At 43.1% G+C, this 15,729-nt stretch overlaps 1 protein-coding gene across 2 annotated transcripts; it reads right to left on the bottom strand.

Annotated features, from left to right (window-relative positions):
* Positions 1-1,730: 1,730 nt before the first annotated feature.
* POLR2M (RNA polymerase II subunit M) lies at positions 1,731-11,320 on the bottom strand. Of its 2 annotated transcripts, none has more exons than XM_028100159.2 (4): positions 11,064-11,320; positions 8,297-8,920; positions 5,648-5,852; positions 1,731-3,895 (listed from the first exon to the last, which is right to left on the bottom strand). In XM_028100159.2, exons 1-4 carry the CDS (start codon positions 11,174-11,176, stop codon positions 3,749-3,751), a joined length of 1,089 nt encoding a protein of 362 aa, XP_027955960.1. In that variant the 5' UTR covers positions 11,177-11,320; the 3' UTR covers positions 1,731-3,748. The 2 variants fall into 2 exon arrangements, with proteins under 2 accessions (XP_027955960.1, XP_027955959.1); XM_028100158.2 differs by having other exon boundaries at positions 8,297-8,935; positions 11,064-11,319.
* Between the last annotated feature and the right edge of the window lie 4,409 nt (positions 11,321-15,729).

The following is a 15,729-nucleotide window of genomic DNA, read 5'->3' as shown; positions in this document are numbered from 1 at the left end:
AAAACAATTTTAAAAGATAATATTTTTGGGGCTCCTGGGTGGCTCAGTCGTTAAGCGTCTGCCTTCGGCTCAGGTCATGATCCCAGGGTCCTGGGATCGAGCCCCACATCGGGCTCCCTGCTCGGCGGGAGGCCTGCTTCTCCCTCTCCCACTCCCCCTGCTTGTGTTCCCTCTCGCTGTGTCTCTCTCTGTCAAATAAGTAAATAAAATCTTTAAAAAAAAAAAAGATACTTTCATGACTTCAGGATAGGGAAAGATTCTTTTAAGACACTAAACATAAAAGATTGGTAAGTTTGCCTTTAAGAATTTCTGTCCAACAAAAACACCATGAAGGAATGAAAAGTAATGCAGAGAGGAAGAGGTGATTTACAACAATTATAGCTAAATAATGATTAGTATCAAGAACACATCCTACACATCAGTGAGGAAAAGGACAGCCGACACAAACACGACAGAGAGATGAACAAAAGTTTGGAATGGACACTTTTCAAAAGAAGAAATCCAATGACCAGTAAATGAAGATGCTCAAAGCCATTCCTAATTAGGGAAATGCGAAATAAAACTAAAATGAAGGCCTACTATCAAAACATCGCACTGGCTAACATTAATGTCTGGTAATATCAAGTGTTAGTGAACTGGAACTCTCATACGCACTGGACACAGGATGGTGGGAATATTAAACGTTAAAGATACGCATACCTTGTAAACCACCGATTGAACTCCTAGGTTAATACCCAACAGAAATATGTGCACAAAGATGCTCACTGCAGCACTGCTTATAATAGCCAAAACCTGAAAATAACACACAAATGCTTGCCACACTAGATTAAAGTGGGATTGATGGAGTGGTACATTACACAGCAATGAGACGAATAAAAAACACCTATGCGACATGAATTTTATAAGCAATGTTGAGTCAAAGACACCAAATGCATATACAGTAGGATTCCATTTTTATAAGGCAAAAGTAGGCAAAACAAACTAGCCGTATTATTGCATACGTAACTGGTAGGACCTTTTTTTTTTTTTAAAGCGGAGGGAGGGGTGGAGTATTACTCTAAGTCAGGATAGTAGTTAGCTCAGATAGTAGATAAATAGGGTATCCACAGGGGCCATGGAGAGATTCCAGAGTACTGGCAGTAGCTTTTCTGCTTCTGGTTTGTGATTACATTGCTGTTTGCTTTACCTATTAGACCGCACACCTGTTTTGCGTACTTCTCTGGAGGTTATATTTGACAGAATCTAAAAGAATGAGGGAGAAATTGTATACTAAATATTAATGCTGATGAAATCCACAATTATTAAAATAGTGCAGGAAAAACTACAAGGCCCAGAAAAAGGCCCACAGCACAAGATATGTGGGAATTTAATATTCTATTAATGACAGCATTATAAATCAGTGGGGAAATGGTGGTTTATAATATCGAACCAATTGGTCAACTACCTGCAAAAATTAAATCTCACCTTATGCAGCATCCCCAAATAAACTTGAGATACATTAAAAATTTCCTTTTGAACTAAATATAAGTATAAAAGTGAAATTTTTAAAAAGTCCCAGAAGAAAATAAGGATGAATGCATATCCACCCTGGGGCTAGGGAAGGCAGGCTCAGGCATAACCGCAAAGGTAGACTCCTAAAGAAAACTTCTACACCGAAACACCACGAACTGTATTAAAAAAGAAAATAACACACTAAAATAAGAACATAGGACAAAAGCTGGACATCTTAATTATTATCAAGAATTTATAGACCAATAAAAACAGCACACTCTCCAAGAAAATACAGTGAAGATATGAAAAAGCAATGCTCAAAAGAATGAACATAAATCGTCAATAAACATGAAAAAATATTCTTCATTAAGCAATCAAAGAAACACAAATTTTAAAAACCATCCTTTCCTGTAATTATTCAGTTTGCACACACTTTAAATAGCAATTTTCAGTTCTGGGAGTTTGATATTGCTCAGAGGAATATAAAGGGGCACAATCTTTGTGGTAAGTGATGTAGATCAAAAATCTCTAAAACTTACCTATACTCCCAACTAGCCATTTCACTTCTAGAAAGGTATCTTCTAGAAAGAAATCATTTTTGTACAAATGTGATTATCTCTTAAGATGTTAATCACATTGTTGTTTACAGTTTACAGTGTAATGATCAAATTGTTAAATAATAAGCTGATTTTAAAAGTTATGGCACACCCATAAAATTGAATATTCTGTAGCTATCTCAAAGGCAAGATATTATGGGAAAATGTTTACCATACATAGAGCAGACTGTGAAACAATGTACAGTATCATTGCATTATTGAAAACAGAAACGTATCGAAGAGTATGTAAAGTACATATACCTGAACCTTAACAGAGGCGCTCTCTGGGTGATCTGACTACAGGGGACTGTGTGTCCATGCATGGGAGCACTTCCACATTACTTGGCTTTCCAGATGTGTATCCTTTTATTCTCTAAAGAATAATTTTATGTTGTGAAATCCATTTACTACTAGTTTTTAAAAGTAGAAATAATAAACTTGTTAGCTCAGTATATTTTTACATTTCTGGGGGGAGGGGTGCTGGGGGGAGGGGATGGGAGGGGGATGGAAAGCAGTAGCTGTACCTGGAAGTCCATGCTAGAGAACCGAGCCCTTCCTAGCACTCCTAAGTGTGTTTGCAGGAAAATGTCATATATGAAAATCTCTTTTAAAGCCAAGTTAAACACCCGTAAAACATCACCATTAACATTGTGAAGTTGCTCTAATTTTTTATTCTTTCTTTCAACACTGTTTAAAATCTCCAATATGTTAAAAAAAATCTCTGATAACAACCGTGTAATCCTTTAAAATTACAAAAACATGGATACATACGAGACTGAGATTTCTGTAGCCTATATATGCCTCTTGGGCGGGGGGGAAGGCAATGCATTGACAATTCAATTGTAGCTTTAAAAAAAAAATTGGTTTTCTTACCAAACTGAACCTGTCACCTCTTAGAGCAATGAACTCAAGTCAGGTCAATCCTAAGAAGAGCTCCTCCCTTCACCTACAGTCACCCTAGACTTTTCCTATACCTCATGTCAGTCCAGGCAAATGTGATCATCCAGAAAGACTATCCACCCTCGAGCACCAACTAAAAGTACTCCTATTCCTAATCAGAAGATAACATTCTTCCTAAGGGAAGACAGAAGAAGGAAACAAACATTTCAGAATTCTCTATTTAAAGTGTCTTCCTAGGCATTTCACATCCAATACACCTCATTAACCCCATGCAAACATGCATAAAATTCTCTAGACCGCTCCCTCCATTACTTGCAAAAGGAAGGAACTTTATCTTCCTAATTCATTTTAGGTGATGCCTGGGGCAACCAAATATTTCACTGAAAGACATGTAATAAATGTAATAAATGCTATTCCAAAGAGGTAAGAATCAGGAAAAGAGCAGTTACCTGCTTCATTTGGCTTAGAGGAAAGAGTACTGTGCTTACTATGTACTAAAATATCAGACCAACATACAACATACTGCAAAACTTTAATACAATATGGTTAAAACACATTCAAATATTAAACTTTTTAAGTACATGAAAGTCATCTTCTGAAAGACAAACTGGGCTATTTTTATAGCTACCTTTGTGTAACTTAAACAAAATTCCTTCCCTCGACAATGTCTGACACCGATCTTGATAATTGTTTCAAAGTCTGATGTAAGATCGTGACAACTCAACAGGCAGAGATTTAGGCGACGATTCCATTGCCCATCTTCAGAATTCATCTCCAGAGGACTGATCGTCACCTTCATCCCTCACTTCTCGGTACCTCCTCGAAGTCTCCCCTTCTGGATTATAGCTCTGCATCTTTATGTTCAGTCTTTCAGCTAATTTTTGTGCTGCGAGTTTGGCTTGCATCTCCTTTAAAACAAAAATCAAAGCAAAACGTTACACATTCACATTCTTTTCCCTACCACTTTTTCAATAAGAAGTCATTTAAAGAGAAGTGGAAATAAAAGGGCACACCACTCCCCTCAGTGCTCTCTCTAGCAGCGTGCAAGTCTGAGGTGGTGCCTACCACAGGTTGGGGGGGTGGGGGGGGACAATGCTGGTAAGGGCTACTAGCCTGCCACCGTCACGGTCAGACTTCCTTTAACAGACAACAGTGCACTGAAATACCCCACCTCTCTGTGGGAAACTGAGGAACCTGCTGAGCGCCATGACAGTTATAAACATGGACGGATTTTTAAGTATGGGGGATACATGCATGTGCACATACACACTCCCAGAGCAGTTTCAACTACCAAATGTCAAAAATCATTAATGCTGTATTGATTCTCTAAAAAAGAATCTTCTTTCCTAGATGAAATCACAGCTTTTAGGCTTGAGGGTTACATTTCAATGTCACAATGAAATCAAGAAACCAATACTTTTAAAAAGCCAACTATCCCTCTCCAAATTAAGTTCCCATGAAAATTACTACATGACAGAAAGTCCAAGTAAATTTTAGACACTGGCAATGTGCTCATAGACACCCAAGGACAGGACCGCTGACTGAAGGCAGGTGGCAATGCCCATTTTTAATCTGGCTCTTCGCTTTTCTCATGCTTTTCCCCCTACAACTGGAACCTCTTTGTGTCCTTCCCCTCCGGCCATGAATGTTCTGGGTAGGTAGGAATGAAGTGGGAGCTCATACCACTCTGCCAAGGAAACTGGTTTCAAAGGAGTTGAGTTCAACCTAGAGATATCTTAGGACAGGCACTTAAGATCATATAACAATCTAAAAACCAATTCCCCAAGGGTGTAGTCATAACTAGACAATGGGGAAGAAAAATGGCTTTTAAAAAGTGCCCTGAAAATGCCAATCCATGTGCCAAGGCTGAATAACAGCCTAGTTCTGTCTTGACCAGTGTCTAGTACCTGATTAAAATCTAGCTAAGCAATACTAGGAAGTTAAGCTGCTATCTTCGGGGAGGTTCAAACTACTACTATCTAAGTGTACTGGATGCTTTCTTTTCTCCCTCCAGTCTTCACAACTATTTTCTCCCATCTCATTATTCTGTACACAAACTGTCCACATACACGCTTAAGGTTCTATGCAGAACTCCCAGATCTTTGACGTAAGTGATATACAAAATTAAGTCACTAAAAGCAGGCGATTCTTCTGTCTTCACAAGGGCCTGCATATCGTGCTTTTAAGCTCAGTGTCCAAATGTCTGTTGGTTAACACCACACTACTCCTCCAATGTTATGTTCTTCCCTGTCCAGCAGGAGACAGAAACCTGGAAACATTTCCCTGATTCTTGGTTAGATTCTACCACCGAGAACGTCTTGCATGGGGCTTACAGGGTGGAAGAGAGAGAAGCAAGGCTTCTACTAGGCTGACAGCATGGGCTTTAAGAGATTGGGGAATTGTGCAGTGGTCTCCCCACATTTCCTGGCAAAAACCACTCTGCCATTGCACGTAGCTATGATCATCGCCAGCTGGGTCCTGCGGATCCAGCAACTTCAAGACTCTCAGAAAACTAGAGGCTCACATCTGAGAGTGAATGGCATGAGCTGACCATTTCTTGAGCACCCTTCTATTAAGTCCCATCCTCTTTGAACTTCCTGGAGTAAATTCTGACTTGGCAGCATCTAACAGAGACAAGAAACATTTAAAACTCTAAATACCTCATAACTCTGTTTCTGCTGTTTCTGAAGTGCCAAAGATTCTTCTATGGAGAGCAGCTGTGTGGGCATATGGTGAAGTGGCAGAAGCCGGGCTGCTGTAATGTCATCAAGATGCTTCTTATCCCTGAGCCGCCTTTCTTCCGAGGAGACGGGAGACCCTCCTCTCTGCCAATGACCAGATGAATCATTTTGCTGTGAAGGTAATCTGAAGGAGGGAAAAATCTGTTGTATCATCAGACTGTTTCTTTTTATAGACACATTTACAACATTCCCACACACAAGCGGACTTTAACCTCAGCAGTTAATTCTTCTACAAAGATAATAGTGAGGAGTTTACCAATATTTCTATTCATAGATAAAAATCTTTCCTGTTTTTAAACATATTACTTCAGATATGGGGAGTATTTAAACTGGCACCTTTGTGGAGAGTAATAGGACAATCCACCATTTTTAACAAATAGGTAGACTGATGGGCTCTTTGCATTATCCTTCGTTCTTCCAACCTTACACTTGAACTGAAGCCATCTTTCCGTTCAAAGAACATGCACAAAGGGGCTTGCTGTCCAGTAAAGGGAAATAAACTTGTGAACAGTTTCCGTGCAACATAATCCCACCCGTGTGACACTACATAGAGGTGGTATACATTTTACATACTGGTACACTGGAACATAAAGAAGGAAACCACTGGTTCTAATGGGACACAGGGAGGTTGTCAGAAAAGCTTTAAGAGTGAATTTTGACGAGTCTTGGAATAATAAGTGCTCACCACGTAAATGAGGGGAGGAGGGCATCCCAGCAGGGAGTGAGGGGCAACGGGGTACAGCACAAAGGAAGTTCAGGGGGTGGGGTGTAGAGGAAAGGCCGCAAGACAAGGCTGGCAAGTAGACCGGGCCCAGTCCTCAGGGATGAGTTCTATGCAATGGGTTCAGATTTGCATCGTTCGAATTTCACTCTAGCAGCAGTGGAGCAGATGGGCTGGAGGAGTTAAGACTAGAGTCCAGAACAGGCGTTATAGCCCAAGAGAGGGATGAGAGCCTTCACTTTTGACAGAGGATGAAAACAAGAATTAGAGACGAAAGTCAATAAAATATATTATGTCGGTCTTTATAGCCAGCAGATAAGGAGATGAAGCACAAGACACCTTGGAGAGAAAAATAAAGTGGTGGCACCATGAATTTAGGGAATATGGGAGAAAGTCAGCATGGGAAGAAATGAGTTCTATGCTGTACACGACAAATCTGAGGTGCCACAGAACACCCACATGGCCAGGTTTCATAGGTAACTGGCCATGCAAATCCGAAGTTCTGGAAAGACCTAAGCTAGAGGGAGGTGAGGGGCAGCCGCTGGCACCCAGGTAGTATACGAGCCAGAAGGGCATGGAGGAGGCTAAAGGAAGAGCAGAAAAGGAGTCAAAGGCTGCTCATGCACAGAATCCCTCGGTCCACACTCATCCAGGCCCAGCCTTCCCCAATCTGCTCTAACTGCACAGGAGGATCTGGCTCTCCCCACTGCCACTTCCAGCTAAATGACCAGGATCAGTGTATCCTCTGACTGACTAGATGATGATTCTGGTTTTCTGTCTTCCTGGAAGTGAGGAAATACACCTCACTGCACACAAGATGGAGAGATTACTCACTTCGTACATCAAGAGTACGAAGATTACTTTTTATTACTACCTAAAAATTAATGTAATATAATCCTGGTTTTTCTATAGAAAAGAAATAAAATGTTTTCAAGTTAAAAAAAAAAATGACAGGGTTAAACTTTAACGTTTTAAACTTTAAAATAATTCTCTGAAAATTTTAGACATTTCTAACTAGAGGTTCCCAGCTTTTCAAAGAAGGGCAGTAGTGACTCAACTTTGTATATGATGTTGCCTCCTGGTAAATGCAAACAGGTAGGCTAAATACACTGGCTACTCCCTGCTGTGAACGTTAGTTACATCTGCTACATCTGCGTACAAGTAAAGAAAATTCTTTTCTCTTCAAAGAGCTTCTCTTTTTTTGGAGATCTCAGAAACAAAGCTATGAGAAGGAACTCAGAAGCAAGGTTAGTTTACGCCTCCTGCCTCGATCTTTTTTTCAGTTTCTTTAACCCCTTCTCAGCTCTCTTCCCCCTCAAGTTGTTATGATACAGTTCAACGTTCCTCCAAGTGTGTAGGCCTTGGGTTTTCGTCTAGATCCTGAACTCTCTGAGGAGCAGTATCTTTACTTCTGTGTCACCCCAGCACCTGCTGCTTACCTATAGTGAGCACACAAATATTCTTCGCTGACAAGTCCATCAGCTTCTAAAGTTGCTTTTCCTTTAGCTTATAGTCTAATCAAAGGAGGAGCTGCATACCAAAAAATTGTTGTGGAAAATAGTCATAATAAATTGTCTAACTCTGGGTTTAATATCAAATGTTGGCTAAGCACCCTGAAATTTAATACTCCACCTGCTATTTGAAACCTGTTCAATTATTTGGCTAAAGACCTAAAGTATGTGTCAACATGAATCCTCCATTCCAGCCAGGCTGTTTCCACAATATGCTCTTTGCTAACTACAAGTAGGTCCCACACAAAGACCACTGATCTGAAAGCATTCTTCCCATTTTTTTGAGTTTAACAGGTGGTATGTTCCCGTGACAGGCCCGTTTCTGATAGTACTTACACATTCGTTTTAAATTTATGTGATGGGGGCACTGGGTTTTTGGCTCGAATTTCTAGCACTTCCATGAAATGAGGCTTCTTCTGGGCCCCACTCCCAAGCCTTGCCACATTCTCAGCACTCCTGTCCTCTTCTGAGTGCTCTTCACCTGAGTCCACAACTGTGATCCTTCGTAACCTATCAATAAACAGGTCGTCGGAGCCGCTCGAATTATCTTCTGCTTGCCTTGAAACCTGATGCCGAGGGAGATGCGCACCAGCTTCGGAGGAGGAAGGCGCACTGGCTCTGCTGCTGGAAGCTGGGCGCACACTTACGGTGTACTCAACCTCTGGAGCCTCTTCATCGCCTTCCGGAGGAGGCCGTACAAGTCCCCGCTGTTGTGACGTGGTCTTAGGTGCCTTGATGCTACGTACGGAGGAAGAGCCACAAACTAGTGATGCGGTATCAAGTATCTGGTCAGAATTCGGGGCCTTTCCTGCGTCCACGTCAACAACTGCAACCGCTCTTTGCCTCAGCTTACAGTCCAAACGAACAGGATGAAACGGTCCTCTAAATTCTTCACGCTCTGCAATGGCAGTTTTCAGTCTGGCAACAGAGCCCGAGATCTTTTTACCTTTGTCGGGCAATCTGCAAATGAATTTTCTGTTACATGGGGGGAGGGGGGGGAAACATGTATCTGTTAGAGCTATGTTTTTAAGCCTTGAGATATAAAGACCAAGCATTATCCTCAAAGGGAGAAAAATCTATCTTTTAAGTCAAAAATCTGATTTCGAACTGCCTCAAGGCAGGAATGAAGTAACAGTCATTATCTAAATACCCTAAAAACACAAGGGGAGGCAGGAATAAGGAATATCCCTTATGTGTATAATTAGAATTTCAGCAAAAGTATCTTAAGCATATAATACTCTAGAATATACTCCAAAACTTGCAGTTATTTTTTTTCATTTGATTTATTTATTTGACAGGGAGATAGCGAGAGCAGGAACACAAGCAGTGGGGAGAGGGAGAAGCAGGCTTCCCGCCGAACAGGGAGCCCGATGTGGGACTGGATCCCAGGACCCCGGGATCATGACCCAAGCCAAAGGCAGACACCCAACCGACTAAGCCACCCAGGCGCCCCAAAACTCGTTTTTAAAGTGTGATGTCCAAGACCTTCCTGGGGCAGGGAGGTGGATGGGTCTGCAAGGTCAAAACTATTTTCATAATAATACTAAGCCATTATTTGCCATTCCCATGTTCATTTTCTCATATGGGTACAGCGGAGTTTTCCAGAGGCCACATGATGTATCATTGCTCTGATGGCTAATCATTGTGTATTCTTGTTTTAAAACTCTCTCACCTGTAATTCCTTTTTTTTTAAGATTTATTTATTTTGAGAGAGAGAGAGAGAGATGGAGAGCATAAGTAGGAGAGGCAGAGGGAGAGAGAATCCCAAGCAGACTCCATGCTGAGCGTGGAGCCCAACTTGAGGGGCTCCATCTCATGACCCTGAGATCATGATCTTAGTGGAAACCAAGAGTGGAACTCTTAATCTACTGTGCCACCCAGGTGCCCTTCTCACCTGTAATTCCTAACACACCAATAAACAGCAGCAGATTTAACATACATAAAACAAGAGCTCCTTGAGATGCTCAGTAAGTCTTAACAGTATAAAGGGGTCCTGAGACCAAAAAGTCAATTTGCTGCTATAGATTAAAAACCCATTCTCACAAAGTCAAAGTACTTGTCCCTACCAGAAAGCTCCCAAATGGTCATTTGTCCCTTTTGCTGAATGACTTAAGTTCCTTTTCAGATTCTCTTTTCTTTATCCATATAAGAAATGGAGGGAAGATTACACCTCTGGCTCTATTCTTTCTTTCACACTTACATTACTTCCACAATTTCAACATTAACAGCCCTCTCCAGTTGAGATTCCTGTATGTTCTCAGCCTTTTCTCTCCGGATCCTCATGACCTCCTCCAGCTTTTAAGTACATATAATTAACTCTTCCCTCAACCTAGCATCCCCTCCCGAAGTAAAATCAACCTCAGAGCTATTCCCCAATTCTTCTGTTATTAGTGGTTCTCTATGCAAGCTGGAAACTTCAGCCATCTCCTTCAACTACATACCCAAATTATCCCATGCTGATGTAGTTTTCCCAGTCCCACAACTACCCTTCTTACAACCCCCTTGCTGGGAACTTCTCTGAAAATATCCTCCAGCTGTCTTCTGTCTCTCATTCCTTCCACGCTGCTAAATTAAGCTTCTTTCACTTTCATTATATTGTTCCCCTGCTACAGTCGTTAAGTCTGCCAGCTGAATGAGACCAACTTTTTCTGTCTAATATAGCACTCTATGTCCCATTCTTTCCCTTTCCTACAGGTCCCGTAAAAACAGGATCTAGAGATGAAATTGACAAGATGTTCTGGGCACAGCATGGGCGGCAAGGGGGGCGGGGGTACACAGGGATTTAGGATACAGACCCTCCCTTTAGGGAACCGTCACAGTAGCCAGGTAATTAAAAACAACAAGGAGCTAAGGGAACAGCTGAAACTCTTAAGCAGCCTTTCAGCACGCTAAAGCCATCCCCACCCGCGGTACGTGCCAAGCCAGGACGCGCGGTCCGCTTTGCGGCTGGAGGCCGTCCACTCGCCTGCGGGACTGGAACCGATCTGACTGAGGCAAGGGCACCTTCCAGAGAAGGGAACCCGACGTGGGGAGGGGAAGGAACGCGTCCCAGGGAGACCGAACCGAAGAAGCCTGGCGGTGACTCGGCGGGACCCAAGCTTACTCGTTGCGCAAAAGTCTCTCCTGGCGCTTCAACATCTCCCGCAGCTCCGCCAAACTCCGCCGCCCCAAGTCCTCGGGAACTTGGGGCTCGAAGCCGCGGGCCAGCGAGGACATTCTGCGGGGGCTGAGGCTGGCGAGGCGGCGGGCACTCGGCTTCCTCGGCAGCCCCCGCTGCTAGCGCCGGATCCGCTGCCGGCGTGGACTCCGAGGGACGAGCGGGAGTCGCCATTTTCCCGGAAGAACAGGTCTTCTTCGAGCCGAATCGAGCTTTATTCAAACACCGGAAACAAACACAGGCAAGGAGAAGGGAGCGCCGGGAGGAGGGGGAAGGGGCGGAAGTTACGGGCCGGGGCGTCCGGCAGCGACTGGGCGCGCGTTTGATGCCGAGTATCTTCTGTCGGTTCGTCAGCTCTTCAGGTTTATTCAGAAAGTGTTTGCTAGCGCCACTGTGACCCCGACAAATATCCGCGACTCCTGCCGTTATGGAGTTTACCGAGGGGTGGAGGGAGGCAGACATTAATCAGGTAATGATGAAACAGTATAATAGTAAGATCGGTATGGGCACCAGGGCAAGTGCCTCTGAGAAGTGAACTGTAGGTCGAACCTGAGTGATGAGTTGGTTAGCCATTGGTGAAGTTGGGGGAATGTGCCGGACGGGGCTCGAGAGGCCTTGGTCTGTGGTGCTGCCTTGTAGCCCAAGGCTTAATGGAGTCCTCAGAGTTGGAGGGATCCTTAGGGACTGTCAGCATTTCTTAGTGGGACTCTGTGGCATTTGGAGCAGGACTTTTCTTCATTTGTGGCACTGCCTCGGGCATTGCAAGACATTTGGTGTCTGGCTTGCGCCCGCTAGTTCTATAGCGCTCCCAACTCGGAACAATCCAGAACGCCTTTACCTCCCCCTCCGCCCCCCACCCTCGGCCTGCCAGTCCACACACATTTCCAAAGGCCCGCAAGAGGTGATGGTGGGAGGTGCTGGACAAGCCAGCTGAGAACCTCTCCTTCATCATTTCCTATTTTGCCTGTAGAAAAACAGAGGCACAAAATCAATTAGTATTCCCAGGGCACAAAACTTAGTGATAGCGCCAGATTTCGCACAAATGCCCAGCTACTTTTTCTACCACACCAATTTGAAAATCTCATTCTTCGCTTTATGCCTATTCCAAATGTTTAAAATCGTTGAAAAGGTTTTTTTTTTTTTTTTCAGGCTAAGAATAGTACAGCAGTGTCTTAGGCATCCCGAACAGCTCTTACCTTCTCTCTACAGTTCAGCTGCCAGAGCTGTGTCCCAAAGGAAAGACTAGGAAGCATACAAGAGTCACAACAGATATCAATTGGGAGGTTTGGACACCCCCATAACCAACACCACCTCCCCATTCTTTGATACAGAAAATTTTCATTTTCTCAATCCTATGTAGAGTGCTATAAAAAACAGCAGTTCCCTCCCAGTCAGACAGAAGGTCTAGATAAAATCTGAAACTACTCCAGGTGAAGCCATTTCTGTATCCTCCCAATCTAGTCCATTCTGATCAGATTAAAGTATCAAAATTCTCAGTGTAAGCCCTGCTTTCAAAGACGTCAAGAACGGGCTCCAGCCAGCTAAATAAGAGCTACTTTAGTAAGGCCTTTGAGTCAGGTAGTTGTCCCCTGGCAAGCTCCCCCAAAGCCTCCCTCATCCTGTTCCTGGGCAACAGCTGGAGGCCTTTATTCACCCCACAGTAGTGAACCCCTTCTTCTGGTCCTAGGCCACAGGTGTCCTTGAGGCAAGGATGCCTTTCTCTCAGGACTCAGAATTTTGCCCCCTACTGTTTTCCTTTTGTGGAAAGCTGTCCTTTCTCCCTTTTCCCTTCTCCCTTAGCCCATTATAAATCTAAATTCAAGCCTCATCTCCCTGAGCCTTCCTAGATTATTCCAACCCCAGTTGCTCTTTCTTTTGAGCATAACTATACCTTTTAGAGCTCAAACCTCAGTATATGAAGCATATTATGCTTCTCCAATTGTCGTGCATGGTGATTTCTTTTTCCTTTCTTAACAAAGTTGGGAAGTCAGGGAATTCTGTTAGGGAGTTATGTTTGTACTTTTCTGTCTCCAAATGCATACAGCAAGTATTAGTTGATGGAATCTCCCTCTCAATTTTTCTCACAGCCTTTCTCTCATGTTCCTCTTCCTCTTAATGAAATGTCCCTTTTGTATATACAAATCTTAAGGGTTTTATATAACTATCAACCATAGCGATTGTAAAGATATTTTCAGTGTGTGGGATAGTCTTTTATACAACATAACTTAGGACTTCAAGGTGTCCTCATACAAATCTGAATTTTTTTTCTTTCTCATTAAACTTCTGTTTTAACGGGTCTCAAAATTCTGTGACAGATTTTTGGTCAAGTTGTTTCCATTAAAAAGTACTGATTTTAAAAACTAATAACTTAAAACTGCCACACACAAAAAAAACATGGTCCACAAAACATTCTCCTTTCCTTCTGAAGGTTTTACGATGCATTGTTATCATTAACCAGTCTTTTACTATTAAACTTAAATGGCCAATTGACACAAACAGTTCTGAGACCATTCTTCCACCACTGATTAAGACTGGGGTGGCAGGTATTGGGGATAATATTCATTTAGCCTTCTGAGCTTTCTGGGCAGACTTGGTGACCTTGCCAGCTCCAGCTGCCTTCTTGTCCACGGCTTTGATGACACCCACAGCAACCGTCTGTCTCATGTCACGAACAGCAAAACGGCCCAGAGGAGGATAGTCAGAGAAGCTCTCAACACACATAGGCTTGCCAGGAACCATATCAACAATGGCAGCATCACCAGATTTCAAGAACTTGGGACCATCTTCCAGCTTTTTTCCAGATCGACGATCTATTTTCTCCTTCAGCTCAGCAAACTTGCAAGCAGTGTGAGCCGTGTGACAATCCAGCACAGGTGCATATCCAGCACTGATTTGGCCTGGATGGTTCAGGATAATCACCTGAGCCGTGAAGCCAGCTGCTTCCATTGGTGGGTCATTTTTGCTGTCACCAGCCACATTGCCACGACGAACATCTTTGACAGAATACGTTCTTGACATTGAAGCCCACATTGTCCCCAGGAACAGCCTCACTCAAAGCTTCATGGTGCATTTCAACAGACTTTACTTCAGTTGTAACATTGACTGGAGCAAAGGTGACCACCATCCCAGGTTTAAGAAGACCAGTCTCGACTCGGCCCACAGGGACAGTACCAATACCACCAATTTTGTAGACGTCCTGGAGAGGCAGACGCAAGGGCTTGTCAGTTGGACGAGTTGGTGGCAGGATGCAATCCAGAGCTTCAAGCAGTGTGGTTCCACTGGCATTCCCATCTTTACGGGTGACTTTCCAAGGCATGTTAGCACTTGGCTCCAGCATGTTGTCACCGTTCCAACCAGAAATTGGCACAAATGCTACTGTGTCGGGGTTGTAGCCAATTTTCTTAATGTAGGTGCTGACTTCCTTAACGATTTCCTCGTATCTCTTCTGGCTGTAGGGTGGCTCAGTGGAATCCATCTTGTTAACACCAACAATTAGTTGTTTTACACCCAGTGTGTAAGCCAGAAGGGCATGCTCACGGGTCTGCCCATTCTTGGAGATACTGGCTTCAAATTCACCAACACCAGCAGCAACAATCAGGACAGCACAGTCAGCCTGAGATGTGCCTGTAATCATGTTTTTGATAAAGTCTCTGTGTCCTGGGGCATCAATGATGGTCACGTAATACTTGCTGGTCTCGAATTTCCACAGGGAGATATCAGTGGTGATACCACGTTCACAATCAGCCTTCGGTTTATCCAAGACCCAGGCATACTTGAAGGAGCACTTTCCCATCTCAGCAGCCTCCTTCTCAAATTTTTCGATAGTTCTTTTGTTGATCCCACCACATTTGTAGATCAGATGACCAGTAGTGGTAGACTTGCCCGAATCTATGTGTCCAATGACGACGATGTTGATGTGAGTCTTTTTCTTTCCCATTTTGGTTTAGGTTGAGTGGTGGTTTTCACGACACCTGTGTTCTGGCGGCAAACCTGTTGCGAAAAAGCACAAATCTGAATTTTTAACAACACCCATACACAAACTGACTAGCTTTGTCACTAACCAAGAGGTTTGGCAAGTGAGGAAACATCACCTTAAAACCAGGCTATTTGCACTTCAGAATGAAAGGAGGCAAAGTATTCTTTTATAATCCATCAAACAAAGGAACGATAAGTGTTAGCACACAGATTTTAACGGCAATGTCCGGGGGGAAATGATGTAAAATGGAGAAATTTAACAGAAACAGTGAGTGCCATAGGTTTTAACTGTCTCCAGCCAGAACCAGGCAACTACTTGAAAAGAAGCGTAGCCCACAAACCACAGGCAGCTAATCTCTGCTGAAGAATTCCAATTGCATATCAAGAGCCCATCTGTTAAAAATTGAATCTGGACAAGCATTTTTAGTTTTTGTTTGTTTTGGGGTTTCAGTGTCCTTTAAAAAAAGTGTAAATCACTTTTCCAGTGGTACTTGGACTAATCTCAAGAATATTAATTATTCTCAGAGTAAGCTAATGAATTTGACTGTTTGCAAGAAAAATTCAAAATGAAGAATTAAAGGAGAGGACAGTTTCATGTGAAGTGCTGCCAAGATGACTTAGCCATCCCATTGCCACC

The sequence above is a fragment of the Eumetopias jubatus genome, unplaced genomic scaffold (genome assembly GCF_037043125.1).
Source record: "Eumetopias jubatus isolate StellerSeaLion01/CBP00866 unplaced genomic scaffold, mEumJub1_p1.0 scaffold_7, whole genome shotgun sequence".
Classification (NCBI taxonomy): Eukaryota; Metazoa; Chordata; class Mammalia; order Carnivora; family Otariidae; genus Eumetopias; species Eumetopias jubatus.
This window is presented reverse-complemented; position numbering and strand designations above follow the sequence as displayed.